Source organism: Aquarana catesbeiana, linkage group LG01, assembly GCF_042186555.1.
Source record: "Aquarana catesbeiana isolate 2022-GZ linkage group LG01, ASM4218655v1, whole genome shotgun sequence".
Classification (NCBI taxonomy): domain Eukaryota; kingdom Metazoa; phylum Chordata; class Amphibia; order Anura; family Ranidae; genus Aquarana; species Aquarana catesbeiana.
In genome coordinates, this window is record NC_133324.1 from 980,305,097 (window position 1) to 980,324,732 (window position 19,636).

Here is a 19,636-nt window from a genome sequence, read left to right on the forward strand (position 1 = left end):
TTTTGTGAGTAGAGTTCCACTTTGAGTAAATGTTCAATCATTATAAACAAATATTTTTATCATTTTTTGAAAAAAAAAAAAAAGTGGGGAGGTGTAATGTAATGAGTATGACGTTTTCGATAAGAATGTATAATATTGATGCTTTATAATGTAATGAGTATGACATTTTCGATAAGAATGTATAATATTGATGCTTTATAAGATACGTTATGTTATTTATCTTGATATTTGCAGAGTTATTTAATATGATGTTTTATAATTTATGTTTTAAGACATAGGAGAGGTAGGCTACTGACTTAGACAGTATAGCAGTGACTGACAGAAGAGACCCATGCTGACTGTTATTGTATAATATTCTGCAGTATAGTATGTGCAGAAATGGACAAAAAGTGAAATGGTTTTGGGTTTAGCAAACTTTGTGGGAAGACTACAAAATTAAAATATATATTGACAGTATGACATGACCAGGGTAATAGTGACTGAAAGGTGGAGTCAAGGTTAAGAAATTATAAGAATTTACAATTATTGTATGGGAAATGGTATAGGTTGGGAAATGTAAAAAGAATAGTCTATATAAAATACTTTGTAGTGAAAACATGTACTTCAAGGGATTTATACTAATAATTATTATTAATATTGTAAGAGTATTGTTTTATGATAAAACTATATAGATATATTTATGTTATTTTAGCAGATGTTGTAGAAGTAAAAGGAACACACTAAATTAAGTTATTAAATAAAATGAGAATGTAGGAGCCATTGCTGTGTAGGTTGCCCTGAAGTGCTTGCCGGAGACCTATTGTATCCTGACACTGACTTTATTTTTATTTTTATTTTTTATAACTATATTTTTGAAGTGTATTTTATATTCAGACAAATATCGGGTGATCGCAGAAGACATGATGCAACTTGTTACAAGTGTTAATTGCTACAAAGGAAGGATTTCATGCAATAAAGGAACATCTGAGACTTGTACCCTTGCAGAACAGGTATGCACTGAACTTGTGTCTTACAGCATCCAAAGCAGCTTGTGCTATGATACTGGACCAGCAACTGATGATGAAGAAGGAGATCTCTCCAAAAAACATCAAGCACTTGGCTAAGCTGAAAAGACCTATGCAGGAAAAGGCAGAGCCTTATGGGACTGAGTCTGCTGAATGCTCCTTGGGACCACATACTTGGCTTTCATTCACTAACTAAACGGATTGTTCCTCTTCCCTGTTATCCTTGATGTGATGTTACTGAGTGACTGTTGCCTGTTGCAAGTAGTTTGTGGCAAGAATGATCACGATGCCACTGAGACTGACAACTATGTTTTCCGTGCCACATATGGAGAAGGACTTTGCAGCTACAGAAGAAGATGCAGTGTGTTTTTGATTGGACTGATTTATTTATTTTTTATTTTTTGGACTGATTTATTTTTATTTTTTTTGGACAATTTATGTGATCAGTGTTGGGTGCATGGGGTCTCTGAAGGGCATGGTGGGTGATCTGTACTGTAATTGCTGTGAGGCTTATGCCTCAATAGGGGGGGAATGTTGTGGAATCTCATATTAGCCAATGTATTTCATATTATATATATTGATTTGCATATATTTTATTAATTATTATTATTATTATTTATATTATTATATAGTAGTGGTTTATCAATATTATTATTCAATAAGTAAAGCAACAATTATTAATTTTTAATAATGTATACTGTGTTTTCCATGGATTTAGAAAGCCTTCATTTTTAAATGCTGAACTTTGGATGACCTCTCTGCTTCTTTCTTATACTTTATAGTTTACTGGGTGAAAGTTCATTAGAATAGATTCAAGTAATATAGAATTGTCTCAAGTCTGAAATGCATATAAATCAGACAGATAAGATAAGAAAACAGGTGGTTAAAATAATTAGGTGGAATACAGGAAAGTTATGTACAGAACATTAATTAAGTTTGACAGGGTCAAACAAAGGTCTTTTGAGCCCTCATTAAAACTGTTAAAATACATTGAATAAGGAAATACATGTGTGTATGTATTTGTGTATATATATATATATGTATGTATGTAATTAGACAATATTGAATTAGTAATTGGCTATATGTGTATATGTGTGTGTGTGTGTGTATATATATATATATATTTGATACAGTACTTTTGCATATAGGATTATATAGTAACACATATAGACACATCTGGTGGGGTTATTGAAAGTTCATTGTCTCAGTCGTAAATCTGCAAATCCTTGAAGCTAGTATCAAGATAAGGAGAATTTGATAACACAGCTGGGTGCCAGACTGTCTCTACACAGGGGTTTTTAATTGGACAAAACCAATTATAAATCACTTTAATGAACATATAGGAATTTTGGGAATAATTAAGTTTATCTGGTTGTAGAACAAGTGTCAGATTTATGGTTAGTTACTTTGACGTAGATCTTGGCGACCAATCATATGTAAGAGAGATAGTTGAGATAAGACTAGTAAAATGGTATATAAATGCAAGCTCTGCAATTGTTAGACAGACAAGTCAGATAGGAGCTCATAAGGCTGAACTCTGTGTATGCTGCCCTATTGCACGGGTCATAGAGGTCAGAACCAATGGGCAAGTATCTGTCCATAACTTGTCTCCTCGTACGAGTCAGAGAAGACTTCCTAACTTGTTCCAGAGTGTGGTCTCAGGTGAATTTCCCTCACGAACTTGGTCGAGCTGGAACTCAGAACTCTGTGAGGGGACCAGACTACCGGCCAATTGGCTGGTCCCTATCAGGTGAGAGGTTCCTAAGAATTGGCAGTAAAGACCCATTCTGGTTCAAGGTGAGAACAATTCACAATTGTTTCAATTTGGTTAGAGGATAAGAATACCAATATATAATATGCATGCATTGTAAGAAACTGTATAAATTAGACCTGTATATTGTAATATTTTGAACATAAACCTGTATGTTATCAGCTGTTAATAAACCTGCATTGCTGAAGTTCTGCCTGCTTCAATACTTTACTATTCTACTTCACCCCTCCTCGGAGCACGATCAAGGCCCTCCTGCCAACGCAATTGTATAACATTGCGTCTCCTCCTTTCCACACCCCTGGTTGCACAGGTCCATGCTGGGGCTGCAGCAGCTCCACTGAAAGCCATGGGCTCATGCTGATTGTAAAAATGCCCCAGCCGGACACGGCCACTGGCGATGTCCGCAAAAGACATCCCGGTCCTGAGGGCCGATGTCAACTGTGTTTCCTGGGACCCGCTTATCACGGGGGGGCTGGTATCATCACATGTAGGTGGCTGAGAACCATCTGATACATTCGGAACCACAGAAATCGCATTACATTCTTTTTCAATATTCACTGTAACAACATTAACATTTGGATCCCCCAGATGGACAGTGGGACCTGCAAGCATTGCAGTGGGTATACCGCTGCCAGCTTGATGACTTGCCACTGGAGGTGCCTCTGCATTACCCAGCTGCCCCTTCTGGGATTGGACCATCCCCTCCTCTGGACTGACAAGCCTTTCAGTTGGGGGGGGGTGCTGCTGCAGGCAGTATCATGGCTTCAGGGGACACACTGGGCTCACCGCTACCCACAACCCCAGGCTCACCCTCAAGTCAGCGGAGGTAGTCTAGGGCGAGGCTTGGACCCTGCAAAGAGCCCTGAGAGCACTCGCCCCAATCTCCAGCCTGCTGAGGGGTCAACGCCGTATCCGGGGCCGAGACTATGGGGATTAAGACTTCCGGGGACACTCAACACGCTCGAACCTCCGTTGTAAACCCAACGTCAGGCTGCACGGCGGCAGCAACAGTCAAGCTGCACGGCGGCAGCTGCAGAGCCAAGTTGCACAGCGGAAATAGTTGCTCCGAGTTGCACAGCGGCAACAACAGATGTGGCATCAACCACTTATGGAGGTTTCATCTACAATCCCTCCAGCAGCCTCACCTGACACCTCCATGTGGTGCTGGCCTGATAGTCGCCCTCCACTGGCCGGGCCAAACAGGCCTCCGGGTGGGATCCCCGTCTAGCGGCTAGGCTGTTTTTTTCCCTGGGCCACACCAACCCTCCTGCTGAACTCAGCAAGTTCAGGGGTTACCTGCCCTGCTGACCGGCTTAGCTTCCCCCAAAAGGCCACTGAAGCGGACTGTCTCCTCCTTCAATACCGCAATTCTGTATCTGTACCCCTTTCTTTTAGTCTTTGAGAACGCATCCTGGGCACTCCTGAGCCGGGAGAGCTCCGCAAATGTAGTCTCAAGAAAAATACAGACCTCATTTATCAAACCATAGATTCTTGCATCTCTTACTGCCGTTGGCTGCGTCTTCCCCTGGTTGGGGTCTGAGCCAGCTGATCCCCTCCTGTGTCCCCAGAAAAAGGATCTTTGTGGTTCCAGGCCTCATGTCGTTCAGGCATTGCTGAAAATTTTCTAGCCCATAATCAGGCTCTGTTGTGTCGTCCACTAGCTGTGGGTTGGATCCATCACTTGGGCTGGCTGTTTCCATCACTCTGGAGCCTCCAGGAGCTCCTAGCACACCCTGCACTCGGCCGCAGTAATCCTACAGTCAGAAGGCGGCAGTGGCCATCTTGGTACACCCCGCACTCGTCCACAGTAAGCCTGCAGCCAGAAGGCGGCAGTGGCCATCTTCGTACACATCACACTCGGCCGCAGTAATTCTACAGTCAGAAGGCTGCAGCGGCCATCTTGGTACACCCCTCACTCGGCCGCAGTAATCCTGCAGTCAGAAGACGACAAGCAGACATCTTTTTACACCCAGAAAAGTCTAGCATTTCACACTTATTTTTACCAGTAAGCTGAGCTTATATAGTGAAATACAGGATTTATAAATCTGTGACACTATTTTGATGTTAAATTTAAAAAGCAGCGGCAAGCCTTCTGATCTCACAGGTTTGCTAATCTGACAGAACATTGCCGCTTTTAAAATTCAACAAAACAATCATACGGATTTCTAGATCCTGTATGTCACTATATAAGCTCAGCTTACTGGTAAAAATAAGTGTGAAATGCAAGACTTGTCTGGGTGTAAAAAGATGTCTGCTTTTCACCTTCTGACTGTAGGATTACTGCGGCTGAGTGTGGGGTGTACCAAGATGGCCGTCGGAACGTCACTTCTGTTACCTAATCTGACTAGTCGCTGATTCTGATGCAACACCTGGCAACCAGTGACGTCACCAAAAAAGAAGAAATTCTACTGGAGGTTTTCTCTTTCCGAAGGAGGAGTCTGGAGAGGAGGGGGCGGGGTCTCTGAGGAAAACCTGTCACAGGAGGGAGGAGTGAAGGAGAAGTATGCAAGTGAAGGAGAAGTATGCAGCCAGTGAAGGCCCCGCCCTCCTGTGTGAGTGCTGATTACAGAAGGGGAAGGACTCTGATCCCCCCCCACACTATAATACCCCTATAATGGGGGACATACTAAAAGAAATGACAGAAAGGAACGTCCATAGAGAATAATGGAAGAATAGATTTCAGTTGGTCACAGAACCATTAGACCCCTTTCACACTTGTGTGACTTGGGACTGTAGGTTGGGTTCTTATCTCATCCCTTAATCCTGAACACATATGAATTACACGGGTTCTGAGGATAATTTAATGCAGATAAGGCACCAAGTGAGTTTAATTACCACCTTAATTAGCTACAAAACCCATGTAATTATTATGTGTTTGGGTTTAAAGGGATGAGGTGACAACCCTAGTGCAAAGTCACATGACAAGTGGTACCCCATGATCTCCAATGAGCACCGCTCATATCTGTGTGACTTCAGATTAGTCCCTGCACTACTTTGGTCAGACTTTGATGTGACTGGAGGTCCATAGACCCAACATTACACAGGCATTGCTTCAAGTCATGTGACTTACATCAGAGGTTCTCATCTCCTGTCCTCAGGACCCACCAACAGGCCAGGTCTGCAAGATAACTGAAACACATCACAGGTGATATCATTTGCTGCTCAGTGATTGCAGTATTCTAGTCTGCATCTCCCCCAAGGTAATACCTAAATTCTGCCTGTTAGTGGGTCCTGAGGATCTCACAAAAGTAAGTACACCCATCAGTCACATTTGTGTAAATCTGTTCATGTGACAACACTGAAGAAATGACACTTTACTACAATGTAAAGTAGTGGGTGTACAGCTTGTATAACAGTGTAAATTTGCTGTCCCTTCAAAATAAATCAATACACAGCCATTAATGTCTAAATCGCTGGTAACAAAAGTGAGTACACCCCTAAGTGAAAATGTCCAAATTGGGCCCAAAGTGTCAATATTTTGCGTGGCCACCATTATTTTCCAGCACTGCCTTAACCCTCTTGGGCATGGAGGTCACCAGAGCTTCACAGGTTCTCACTGGAGTCCTCTTCCCCTCCTCCCTGACGACATCACGGAGCTGGTGGATGTTAGATACCTTGCGCTCCTCCACCTTCCGTTTGAGGATGTCCCACAGATGATCAATAGGGTTTAGGTCTGGAGACATGCTTGGCCAGTCCATCACCTTTACCCTCAGCTTCTTTAACAAGGCAGTGGTCGTCTTGGAGGTGTGTTTGGGGTCATTATCATGTTGGAATACTGCCCTGCGGCCCAGTCTCTGAAGGGAGGGGATCAGGCTCTGCTTCAGTATATCACAGTACATGTTGGCATTCATGGTTCCCTCAATGATCTGTAGCTCCCCAGTGCCGGCAGCACTCATGCAGCCCCAGACCATGACACTCCCACCGCCATGCTTGACTGTAGGCAAGACACACTTGTCTTTGTACTCCTCACCTGGTTGCAGCCACACACACTTGTCACCATCTGAACCAAATAAGTTTATCTTGGTTTCATCAGACCACAGAACATGGTTCCAGTAATCCATGTCCTTAGTCTGCTTGTCTTCAGCAAACTGTTTGCGGGCTTTCTTGTGCATCATCTTTAGAAGAGGCTGACCCCCCACACCTACAACCTATGCAGCAATGCTGGCAGCACTCATACATCTATTTCCCAAAGACAACCTCTGGATATGACGCTGAGCACGTGACCTCAACTTCTTTGGTCGACCAAGGTGAGGCCTGTTCTGAGAGGAACCTGTCCTGGTAAACCCCTTTATGGTCTTGGCCACCGTGCTGCAGCTCAGTTTCAGGGTCTTGGGAATCTTCTTATAATTTTTTTCAGATCCTCAGAGAGTTCTTTGCCATGAGGTGCCATGTTGAACCTCCAGTGACCAGTATGAGAGCATGAGAGCGATAACACCAAATTTAACACACCTGCTCCCCATTCACACATGAGACCTTGCAACACCAATGAGCCACATGACACTGGGGAGGAAAAATGGCTAATTGGGCCCAATTAGGACATTTTCACTTAGGGGTGTACTCACTTTTGTTGCCAGTGGTTTAGACATTAATGGCTGTGTGTTGAGTTATTTTGAGGGGACAGCAAATTTACACTGTTATACAAGCTGTACACTCACTACTTTACATTGTAGCAAAGTGTCATTTCTTCAGTGTTGTCACATGAAAAGATAGAAGAAAAGATTTACATAAATGTGAGGGGTGTACTTACTTTTGTGAGATACTGTATTATCTGTGTTCTTCTGTATAAAAGTTCCTATGACTACGTGTCTCAGTCTCAGCCCCTCCCTGTGTAGGAATGTACAGAACTGGTTATAATCAGTGTCAGATACGTTCAGTTTCATTTCTCTCTTCTACTCTCAGCGATGGCGTCTGCTGATCTGAGGAAGGAGCTGGAATGTTCCGTCTGTCTGAACATTTATACAGATCCTGTAATGCTGAAATGTGGACATAACTTCTGCCGGGACTGTATTGGTCGTGTGTTGGATACACAGGAGATGTCTGGAGGTTATTTCTGTCCTGAATGTAGAGAAGAGTTCCAGGATCGGCCTGCACTGCACAGGAACATAACACTACGGAACATAGAGGAGAATTTCCTGTCCACCCATCCAGATCAGGAGGAGTCCGGGGTCTTCTGTACTTACTGTATTCACACTCCTGTACCTGCTGTGATATCCTGTCTGCTGTGTGAAGCTTCTCTGTGTGACAATCACCTGAGAGTCCACAGCAAGTCACCAGAACACGTCTTATGTGACCCCACCACTTCCCTGGAGAACAGGAAATGCTCCATCCATAAGAAGATCCTGGAGTATTACTGCACTGAGGATTCCACCTGTATCTGTGTGTCCTGCAGTTTGGCTGGAGAACATCGGGGACACCAGGTGGAGACTCTGGATGAGGCCTCTGAGATGAAGAAGAAGAAACTGAGGAATGTTCTGCAGAAACTGATGACAGAGAGAGAGAAGATGGAGAAAAGAGTCCAGAGTCTGCAGGAACACAGGAGGAAAGTACAAGGAGAAGCAGATGATGAAACAGAGAGAGTCACTGTCCTGTTCAGAGACCTCAGGAGACGTCTGGAAGACCTGGAGAAGAGAGTCCTGAGGGAAATCTCCGGGCAGGCAGAGCGGATCTCCGGGATAATCAATGATCTGGTCCGGGATCTGGAAATAAAGAAGGAGGATCTGTCCAGGAAGATGGGGGACATTGAGGAGCTGTGTAACATGACGGATCCACTGACTGTCCTACAGGAATCAGACACAGGTGACTTGTGTGATACTGAGGATGGAGATGATGAGGACAGAGAGAGACATGATAAACTCCTCCATGATGGAGGGGATCTGGATGTGGGGGGGATCTCACACACATTACACACAGGTTTATCTGATATCATGTCTGGGGTAAATGTAGAGAGGGGGGTTACAGACATATTACTGGATGTGAGGACAGCTGGTAATAATCTACATATATCAGATGACAGGAAAACTGCATCCAAATCATCACATCAGAATCGCCCAGAAACACCAGAGAGGTTTCGGTGTTCTCAGGTGATGAGCAGTCAGAGGTTCTCCTCAGGGAGACATTACTGGGAAGTGGATGTCCGGAGGGCAGAGTACTGGATAGTCGGGATGTGTTACCCCAGTATAGACAGGAGAGGAGGTCAGTCAGGGATTGGATGGAATAAGAAGTCCTGGTGTTTGGAGAGGGGGAGGTTGTTGGGTAATCAGTACTCAGTGATACATGACAGATATAAGACCCCATTACCCGGCGGTGTCTCCAGTGGGAGAGTCAGGATAGATCTGGATTATGAGGCCGGGCGGATCTCCTTTTATGATCTGTGTGACCCGATCCGACATCTCCACACCTTCACCACCACCTTCACTGAGCCCCTCCATGCTGGGGTATGTGTAGGGGGAGGTTGTATAAACATATGTGGGGGGAATCAGAAGTGAGAGATCTGCCCAGAGACATCACAAGGTGGATGATCTGATTGGTGGAATACTCATCCAATAGGAGGAAGCAGAGGACAGGAAACATGAGTGATTTATTTATAAAGCTGCAGGTTCCGGGGCCGTCATCTTCATCCTAAACCTCACTTCACTATCTAGTGTGTCACTGACCAGGAACAAGCATGCAGGAGGTCAGATTGTTCAGCCTTCACTGGCTGCATGCTTGTTCTGGGTCAGTGACACACTACATAGTGTAGCCAGGATCAGGATGACGGCCCTGGGGTCTCCACCATCACTCTGTATCTATAGAAGAAAGGGGTATTTTCAGCTTTGGATGGAGTTCGGGGAGGATTAGAACCTCTGTCAGATTTTTTTCTGCTATCTGGGGCTCCATTAGAGAGATTTCCCCTCACTTCCTGTTCCTGTGACAACATTTCCTCAGACAGGAAGTGAGGGGAACTCTCCAACAGCAACACAGACAGGAATAAAAATCCTTTTCTTTAGTAGAGTAGGGGAAGGATTAGAGCCCCTGTCAGATCTTTATTTCTGTCTGTGTCCCTGTTGTAGATTTTCCTTCATTTCCTGTCTGATAAAATGTTGTCACCAGGACAGGAAGTGAGGGGAAATCTCTTTAATGGAGCCCCGGATAACAGTAAAAACCTGACAGGGGTTCTAATCCTCCCCCACTCCATCCAAATCTAGAACAATAGGATTTGTCTAGACACACACTTTAATATCCACAATGAGAATTTCTACATTTCTGTCCTCACAGGTTCCTTTACATGACCAATCCATGGATCTGTGATTGTTCCTCCCCCTCACAGTGATTGGCTGTGATGATTATTACTATGAATACAGCCAGTGCTAGTCTTGTTCCTATTGGTTATGATGTGGAGGGGGCGGGGATTGTGGTGGGGGTGTGGTAATGTGGACAGGTGACGGGGGAGGGGTATACTGTCTCAGGAAGTGGAAATCCTCAGCTCTGTATATGGGAATATTGATCAATGATTGGATATAGATATAACAATCAGACAGATTGGACTATTACTAGTATAGCACAGACCCGATACAATAAGCCGGAGTTGCGATACAACCACCTTTTGGGTGGAGCCTCCCACTGTGACGTCATCATGCTCGTTTCTTCAGAGACGGTGGATGGGCGCACGACATAGGAAGTAGAGTGAGAGCGATGGTTGTATCACAACTCCGGCTTATTGTATCCACACTGCCTGTTTGCTGATAGATGACTTCTTTCTTGTAAGTACAATACTTATTTCTCATGACATTTTATTACTGAACGTTCTACACCATGGAAGTCCTTTTTGCTTTGTGATTTGAGTTCTCATAGCAGCAGCGGGAGTCTTGGATTTCCCATAAAGGGTTGAGGGAGACCAGACTTCCCTAAGGCTGGGTGAGACTGCTATGGAGGTCATCGCTTTCTGCTAAGCAGGTTATCTATACACTTTGGGTGCTGATCTGGAAGAACTTTCCTTTGTTCTGAAGACTTTGTCACCATCTCCTTTCTGCAATTAATCTCATCTAGATGGACTCTGTTTTATAAGAATCTATGGACTTGTTTCTTGATGGGACCTTGCTTTAGTTTTTCTTTTTTCACTTTTTTCTTTTTTTTTCACTTTGGTATTTTTTCACTTATATTTTTTATGTATACTCACATTCATACATGTATGATTTCATGAATTTAAATGCACTTCCCTTGTGGTGTTAGAAATCCTGTTTGCTGCATTTTTGGTGCATATTTGGTCAGTTATAAAACAAACAAAAAACGCTCCTCCCCATAGAAATGAAGAAACTGATATCTCTGCCCCGTGTCTTCCGCCCCTCACCCACCTTTACTGACATCTGAAGTTCCCTCCACCTCATCTCTAATGCCCCCTTTCCCTGCCACTTCCCCCCAGCACTGATCCCCCCCAACACTGATCCCCCCCAGCACTGATCCCCCCCAGCACTGATCCCCCCAGCACTGATCCCCCCCAAGCACTGATCCCCCCCAGCACTGATCACGCCCAGCACTAATCCCCTTGCACTGCCCCCCCAGCGCTGATCCCCCCCAGCGCTGATCCCCCCCCAGCGCTGATCCCCCCCCAGCGCTGATCCCCCCAGCACTGATCCCCCCCCAGCACTGATCCCCCCATTGTAAACCCTGATCCCTATGTGGTCACCCTACAGCTTCCAGCTTCCCTCCCCCATCCTCCTGTTGGATTTGGGTGCTGCAGGGCAGCCACAGGGGGATCTATTTGTCCAAATAAATCCCCCCCCACTGCTCTGACCCCCCCTCAGTGCCCCCCACCTCACTGATGGCCAGATGCCCCCTCTGTGCAGCTGTTGGCTGGATTTCCTTGCTCCCCCTCCCACCAGCTGCAACCTCTACTGGGGCGGGAGATCACTGTCAGGATGGAGAGAGGGGGGGTGATAATCCTGCGTTTACAAGCCCCCTTTCATTCTTGAATGAATACAGTCAGCGATCGTTACTGATCACTTCTGTATTCATTCATCACCGAAGCATACTAAACTGTGTTTACTATGCATCAGTTTGTGAATTAATTGGAGCCTCTATACAGACTCCTATTCATTCATCTACAGTGCAGAGAAAGGGAATACAGATAGTCCAGAAAGAGACATTCAATGTTTGTTTAGATCCCTGATGTCTCTACAAAGCCCCCCTCCAAAAATGAGAAAAATAATAAAAATAAAAAAATAATTGTAACTGTATAACTAAATTTAAATTGTAAAACATAAACTATAGTAAGGATAGACATTCGTCTAATTCTCCCTTTCCTCTGAAGTCCGATCCATGTGTGGATTGCTCTCCAGTAGGGATGGTGAACGGTTCGGGCCGAGGTTTGGTTGTTCGGATGTTCTGTGAACAGAGAATAATATGTGATGTTCGGGGAAAATTCGAAAGCCGCCAGAACACCATTAAAGTCTATGGGACAAGAACATGACAAATCAAAAGTGCTCATTTTAAAAGCTTATATGCAAGTTATTGTCATAAAAAGTGTTTGGGGACCTGGGTCCTGCCCCAGGGGACATGGATCAATGCAAAAAAAGTTTTTAAAAGGGGCGTTTTTTCGGGAGCAGTGATTTTTTTAATGCTTAAAGTGAAACAATAAAAATGAAATTCCTTTAAATATTGTGCCTGGCTACCCCAAAGCACCCTCCCCATGTTGGGGGCATGTGGCCAGGTACGGTTCAGGAGGGGGGGCGCTCTCTCATCCCCCTTTTCCTGCGGCCTGCCAGGTTGTGTGCTCGGATAAGGGTCTGGTATGGATTTTGGGGGGACCCCTACGCCATTTTTTTTTATTTGGCGCAGGGTTCCCTTTAATTTCCATATCAGACCCGAAGGAAAAATAGCAATTTGATAAACATTTGCGCAAATATTGATAAAAAAGGTAAAAAAGTGCAGCACTAACAAGTGAAAGGTCATTAAATCACTACAAATAGAACAGAAACTGATTTGAAATATACATAGAGCACATGGATACACAAATGATTCCATATGTACCGATTGCACCCAATAATATCCAGAATAGCAGAACATCATGCCTGGCTGATAAAATCATTAATGTCTCATTCAATATTTAATCCAAAAGATGAATAAGTCTGTAATTGGTGAATCCAATAAGTCTCCAGACGTGAGACCCCACGTGTCATGGCTCCTCCCCTCCAAGGGGGGATATATTTGTCAATGATAAGGAATTGGGAACCCTTGGGGGTCTCGACTATGGTGTTCTCTATAATGTCGGGGCACATTATGTTTGACATCACCACGCTTCATTTTAGCGATATGCTCACCTACCCTGATGGAAAACGCACGGATCGTACGACCCACATATTGTTTGCCGCAAGGGCAAGTGATCATATAAAGGACATGTGTGGTGGCACAGGTACAAAATGTTTAGATGGGATTTACCCGATTGGTGACATTAGATTTGTATTCAAGACTTTTACGTCTCCCACAAGAATTATATTGGCATACTGTACATTTCCTGCAAGGAAAATATCCAACTAGATAGTGAAAGAATGAACATTAGTTCATTAGTGGTAGGTTAACCAAAGCACAAAAACACAAGGTGAGTATAGTAGCAAGTCCTAGTTGCAATTTTGAAACACCCAATACGAGGACAATATGCGACCGGTCTAAACTATGTGGCATGTTCACCAATGCCAGGAGCATGGCGGACAAGATGGGTGAACTAGAGATACTGTTGTACAAGGAGGATTTGGATTTTGTGGGAATTTCAGAGACCTGGTTCAACAGCTCTCATGATTGGCTGGCAAACATTCAAGGGTATACCCTATACCGCAAGGATAGAGAGGGTAAAAAAGGGGGAGGGGTATGCCTATATATCAAGAATAATGTACAAGCGAATGTGAGAGATGACATCACTGAGGGAGCTAGAGAGGAGGTGGAATCCTTATGGGTAGAGCTCCAAAGGGATGAAGCTAAGGGGAAAATAATACTGGGAGTATGCTATAGGCCCCCTAACTTGAGGGAGGAAGTGGAGACGGATCTCCTATCACAAACTGGATCAGCAGCAAGGATGGGAAGTGTTATCATAATGGAGGATTTTAATTATCCAGACATAGACTGGGCGGAGGGAACCGCGCATTCATTTAAGGCTCGCCAGTTCCTTAATGTCTTGCAGGACAATTTTATGGGTCAGATGGTAGACGCACCAACTAGAAATAAAACATTACTGGATCTACTGATTACCAACAATACAGACTTGATCACAGATGTGGAAATACGGGGCAATTTAGGTAACAGTGTCAGGAAGGGCATGCCAGCACCCAAGATGGCTGCCGAAGAAGACGACCTGTTACCTCTGCCTGTCAGGAAGGGCATGCCAGCACCCAAAATGGCTGCCGAAGAAGATGACCTGTTACCTCTGCCCCTGTCAGAATTCCATTGGTGCACACACACCCTGTGACAGCTTTTTGACACCCAAACAGACTACTTAAACTCAGTCAGTTTCCAGACTCAGTGCTGTCTGCTCTACAGCGTTCCCTGTGTATCCTGCAATTACCTACCTGACTTCTGTTCCTGTTGTGACCCGGCTTGCTTCCTGACGTTCCTGTTTCCTGCCTGCATCCGACCCCGGCTTGTCCTCTACTCTGCATCTGCCTGCTCCTTCTGCCACTTTGCTGCCAGTCTGCTGACGACCCGGCCTGTAATCTGATTCCGCTTCCGCTTCAGCCTCTGTTCCTGACGTGCCGTTTGTATATGACCCGGCCTGCCTGTACCTGCCTTCTCTTCAGCCTCGAGGGTGCCACCATCCCTTCTGCTGCACCTGCACTTCTGCCTGTGGGGACCAGTTGTCTACTCACTCCAGCTACCTGCCTACCACTGCTCTGGGATTCCTAAAGACACCTCTACAGCCCGGCCGAGTGCTCCGATCCAGCTCCAGGTTCAGTGATCCCGCCAGGCACTCGTGCGGCTCTGCATCTTGGTGCTTCCTGTCAGCTCTATCAGGGGCTCCAAGTCAGAGTTGTAAGAGAGGCCGTCCTCTGCATATCAGGCTCCATCACCAGGTACGTGAAAGTAGCAGACAGCCATGTCTGAGCCTGTGCAAGGACCCTCTCCTATGGAGGAACTCTGCCAACACCTAGCCGGATTAACACAAGCTGTAAAGGACTTACAACAGGGTTATACCCAGCTGGAAGGCCAAATACAGACCTTGTCTGCCTCTGCTGCTCAAGCACCTTCCACTTCTGGGATGCCAGCAGCTCCTGCAGTCATTATGCTACCACCTGAACCCAGAGTCCCAACTCCTGAAAAGTTCCACGGAGAACGCAATGAGTTCAGAGCCTTCCGCAATGCATGCAAACTCTATTTTTCGCTACAACCACGAACCTTCTCCCTGGAAGCCACCAAGGTCGGGTTTGTCATTTCCTTGCTTCAGGGGGAACCACAGGCCTGGGCTCACCGACTCCTTGAACAAAAGGCCACATCTCTGATGGACTTAGCCTCCTTTTTTGGAGCCATGGCTCAGTTATATGAAGACCCCCAGCAAGCCGCTACTGCGGAAGCCGCCCTTCACACGCTTCAGCAGGGTCACAGGGCCGTGGAGGACTATGTTTCAGAATTCAGGCGCTGGAGTTCCGACACTAACTGGAACGATGCTGCCCTGTGTTACCAGTTCCGCATGGGCCTTTCTGATAATCTCAAGGACGAGCTAGCATGAACAGATGTCCCCTCCACTTTGGAGACACTTATAAATCTGTCAATCCAGATTGACCGTCGCTTAAGGGAACGTAGGTCGGAACGAGCCACCGACCAGTCCCGTCCAGTATGGATGCTTCCACGAGTGTCTGGTTCTTTCAGTCCCGCTTCACCTGCTCCTGCCGCATCCGCTTCAGACGCACCTGAACCCATGAAGCTTGGTCTCCTCCGTCCTTCTCTGACTACAGAAGAACGCCAGCGCAGACGCCAGCTAAATCTTTGCCTGTACTGTGGAGGATCAGGACATTATGTGAGGTCTTGTCCGGTCAAGATCCGCAAGTGCCTCTCAGTTACATCCGCTTCTCCTCCATCTCTACCCAATCACTCTGCTCATCTTGCTCTTTCCATTTTGTTACAGCTCCCAGGAGGAACTATCCAGACCCCCGCTATAATTGACTCTGGAGCTTGCAGCTGTTTCATAGATTTAGCTTTTGCTGCCAAACATCAAATTCCTCTACTACCCAAGGCTCAGAGACTTTCTGTACATCTGGCAGACGGATCCACCATTAAATCTGAATTGGTTACTCATGAAACCATCCCATTATCTACCACTATTGCCGAGAACCATCAAGAGCTTCTACGCCTAGATGCAATCGCTTCCCCTCTGTTCCCAATCATTCTGGGTATGCCTTGGTTAAAAGCTCATAACCCTTACATTAACTGGGTTACAGAAGAAATCAAGTTTCTTTCCCCCTATTGCCTTCAGCATTGTTGGCAAGAGAATCATCAGGACCAATCTCCCCTGCTGTGCATCGATTTGGAGTCCGAAGCCCGCCAAGTCGTTCCAGTAGCATATCACGACTTTCTGGATGTTTTCAGCAAAAAAAGGGGCAGAAACGCTTCCTCCTCATAGGGCTTATGACTGTCCAATTGAGCTCCTTCCTGGGGTTGAAGTTCCTTTTGGCAGGATCTTTCCTCTATCTGAATCTAAACTTGTTGCTTTGAAAGACTACATTGATGACAACCTTAAAAAGGGGTTTATTCGCCCCTCCACATCTCCTGCCGGTGTGGGGATCTTCTTTGTAGAAAAAAAGGACCACTCATTACGGCCCTGTGTGGACTACCGTGAACTTAATAAGGTCACTGTAAAAAACCGTTACCCTCTTCCACTTGTGCCTGAATTATTCCAGCGACTCGGTACGGCCACCATTTTCACAAAATTGGATCTTCGGGGTGCTTATAATCTGGTTCGCATACGAGAGGGGGATGAATGGAAGACAGCGTCCCGCACACGGTTTGGGCATTTTGAATACCTTGTGATGCCCTTTGGACTTTGCAATGCCCCAGCTACCTTTCAGCACTTCATCAACAATGTCTTCCGAGATTTCCTGGATCTATTTGTTGTTTATTATCTTGATGATATACTAATCTTCTCTCCCTCTCTAGATCACCACCGTAGTCACGTCAAGAATGTATTGAGTCGCCTTCGACAACATGGACTTTATGCAAAACCAGAGAAATGTGTATTTGAACGCCAAAGCATCCAATTCTTGGGTTTAATCATTTCCACCGAAGGCATCCAGATGGATCCCCAGAAGGTTACAGCCACCCTGGATTGGCCTGCTCCCAGTGATAAGAAGGGTGTCCAACGTTTCGTGGGGTTTGCAAATTTTTATCGAAAATTCATCAGAAATTTTTCTGCAATCATATTGCCCATTACAAGTTTAACCAAACAAGGTACAAGATTCTCTTGGTCTCTGGAAGCTCAGAAAGCTTTTGACACCCTAAAAAGACTTTTCACATCTGCATCTGTCCTGAAACACCCTGACCCAGCCTTGCCCTACGTCTTGGAAGTAGACGCCTCAGAAACCGTGGTAGGAGCAATATTGTCTCAGAGGCGGGGAGCTAAGGCTCTACAGCATCCAGTTGCTTTTTTTTCCCGCAAGCTGTCAAATGCCGAAAGGAACTACGACGTCGGGGACCGTGAACTTTTGGCCATCAAAGCCGCCCTGGAGGAATGGAGGTACCTTCTAGAGGGGGCCGCACACCCAATCTTAATCTATACCGATCATAAGAACCTAGAGTATTTAAGAACAGCAAAAAGATTGAAACCCCGACAAGCCAGGTGGGCACTATTCTTTTCTAGATTCACTTTTCACTTAACATTCAGGCCTGGATCCAATGAATTAGAGTTGCCTGAGTCATTTAGAATCCACCCTGTGTTCCACATAACCTTGTTGAAACCTGCCATTCCTGACCCATTCCAAGGATGAAGTTCCGGCCCACCTGAACCTGTAATTATTGACGGGGAGGAAGAGTTTGAGGTGGAAACAATCTTAAACTGCAGGAAGAGAAGAAATCAGATCCAGTTCCTGACAAAATGGAAAGGGTATGGGCCAGAGGACAACTCCTGGGAACCTGAAGGTAATATCCATGCCCAAAATTTGGTTCAAGCTTTTAAGAACTCCCATCCTGACAAGTGGGCCAAGTTGGGCATCCGGAGGCTGCCCTTTGGGGGGGCAGTGTCAGGAAGGGCATGCCAGCACCCAAGATGGCTGCCGAAGAAGACGACCTGTTACCTCTGCCTGTCAGGAAGGGCATGCCAGCACCCAAAATGGCTGCCGAAGACGATGACCTGTTACCTCTGCCCCTGTCAGAATTCCATTGGTGCACACACACCCTGTGACAGCTTTTTGACACCCAAACAGGCTACTTAAACTCAGTCAGTTTCCAGACTCAGTACTGTCTGCTCTACAGCGTTCCCTGTGTATCCTGCAATTACCTACCTGACTTCTGTTCCTGTTGTGACCCGGCTTGCTTCCTGACGTTCCTGTTTCCTGCCTGCATCCGACCCCGGCTTGTCCTCTACTCTGCATCTGCCTGCTCCTTCTGCCACTTCGCTGCCAGTCTGCTGACAACCCGGCCTGTAATCTGATTCCACTTCCGCTTCAGCCTCTGTTCCTGACGTGCCCGTTTGTGTATGACCCGGCCTGCCTGTACCTGCCTTCTTCTCAGCCTCGAGGGTGCCACCATCCCTTCTGCTGCACCTGCACTTCTGCCTGTGGGGACCAGTTGTCTACTCACTCCAGCTACCTGCCTACCACTGCTCTGGGATTCCTACAGACACCCCTACAGCCCGGCCGAGTGCTCCGATCCAGCTCCAGGTTCAGTGATCCCGCCAGGCACTCGTGCGGCTCTGCATCTTGGTGCTTCCTGTCAGCTCTATCAGGGGCTCCAAGTCAGAGTTGTAAGAGAGGCCGTCCTCTGCATATCAGGCTCCATCACCAGGTACGTGACAAACAGCGATCACAGGTCAATTAGTTTCAGTATAAATCACACAAATAGGAAACATGAAGGGAACACAAAGACACTGAATTTCAAAAGAGCCAACTTCCCTAAACTACAAACCTTGTTAAAAGGCATAAATTGGGATAAAATATTAGGAACAAAGAATACGGAGGAGAGATGGGTTTGCTTTAAGAGCATATTAAATAAGGGCATTAGCCAATGTATCCCATTGGGTAATAAATTTAAAAGAGCGAACAAAAATCCTGGATGGCTTAACTCCAATGTAAAAATGCATATAAAAGCAAAGGAGAAGGCCTTCAAAAAATACAAGGTTGAGGGATCATCCTCAGCATTCAGACTTTATAAAGAATGCAATAAGAAATGTAAGGGTGCAATTAGGACGGCTAAGATAGAACATGAAAGACAAATAGCGGAGGAGAGCAAAAAAAATCCCAAGAAATTCTTTAAGTATGTAAACAGTAAAAAAGGGAGGACAGACCATATTGGCCCCATAAAGAATGAGGAAGGACATCTGGTTACAAAGGATGGGGAGATGGCAAAGGTATTGAATTTATTCTTCTCCTCAGTCTTCACGAGGAAATCGGGGGGCTTCAGTAACCAAAACTGCAGTGTTTATCCTCATGACACAACACAGGAAGCACCTCCATGGTTAACAGAGGACGGAATTAAAATTAGACTTGAGAAACTTAACATTAATAAATCACCGGGACCAGATGGCTTGCATCCGAGGGTACTTAGGGAACTCAGTCAGGTGATTGCCAGACCGTTGTTCCTAATTTTTACAGTCTATTGACTGGAATGGTACCAGCTGATTGGCAAAAAGCCAATGTAGCACCAATATTTAAAAAGGGCCCAAAATACATCCCTGGGAATTACAGACCAGTTT

At 45.6% G+C, this 19,636-nt stretch overlaps 1 protein-coding gene across 1 annotated transcript in view; it reads left to right on the plus strand.

Annotated features, from left to right (window-relative positions):
* Positions 1-7,663: 7,663 nt before the first annotated feature.
* Positions 7,664-19,636, plus strand: part of LOC141129008 (uncharacterized) — a 57,945-nt gene continuing 45,972 nt past the window's right edge. Inside the window, exon 1 of the mRNA XM_073616731.1 lies at positions 7,664-9,256. Coding sequence (XP_073472832.1) covers positions 7,677-9,256 — 1,580 coding nt within the window. The 5' untranslated portion in view covers positions 7,664-7,676. The remainder of the gene's footprint in view (positions 9,257-19,636) is intronic.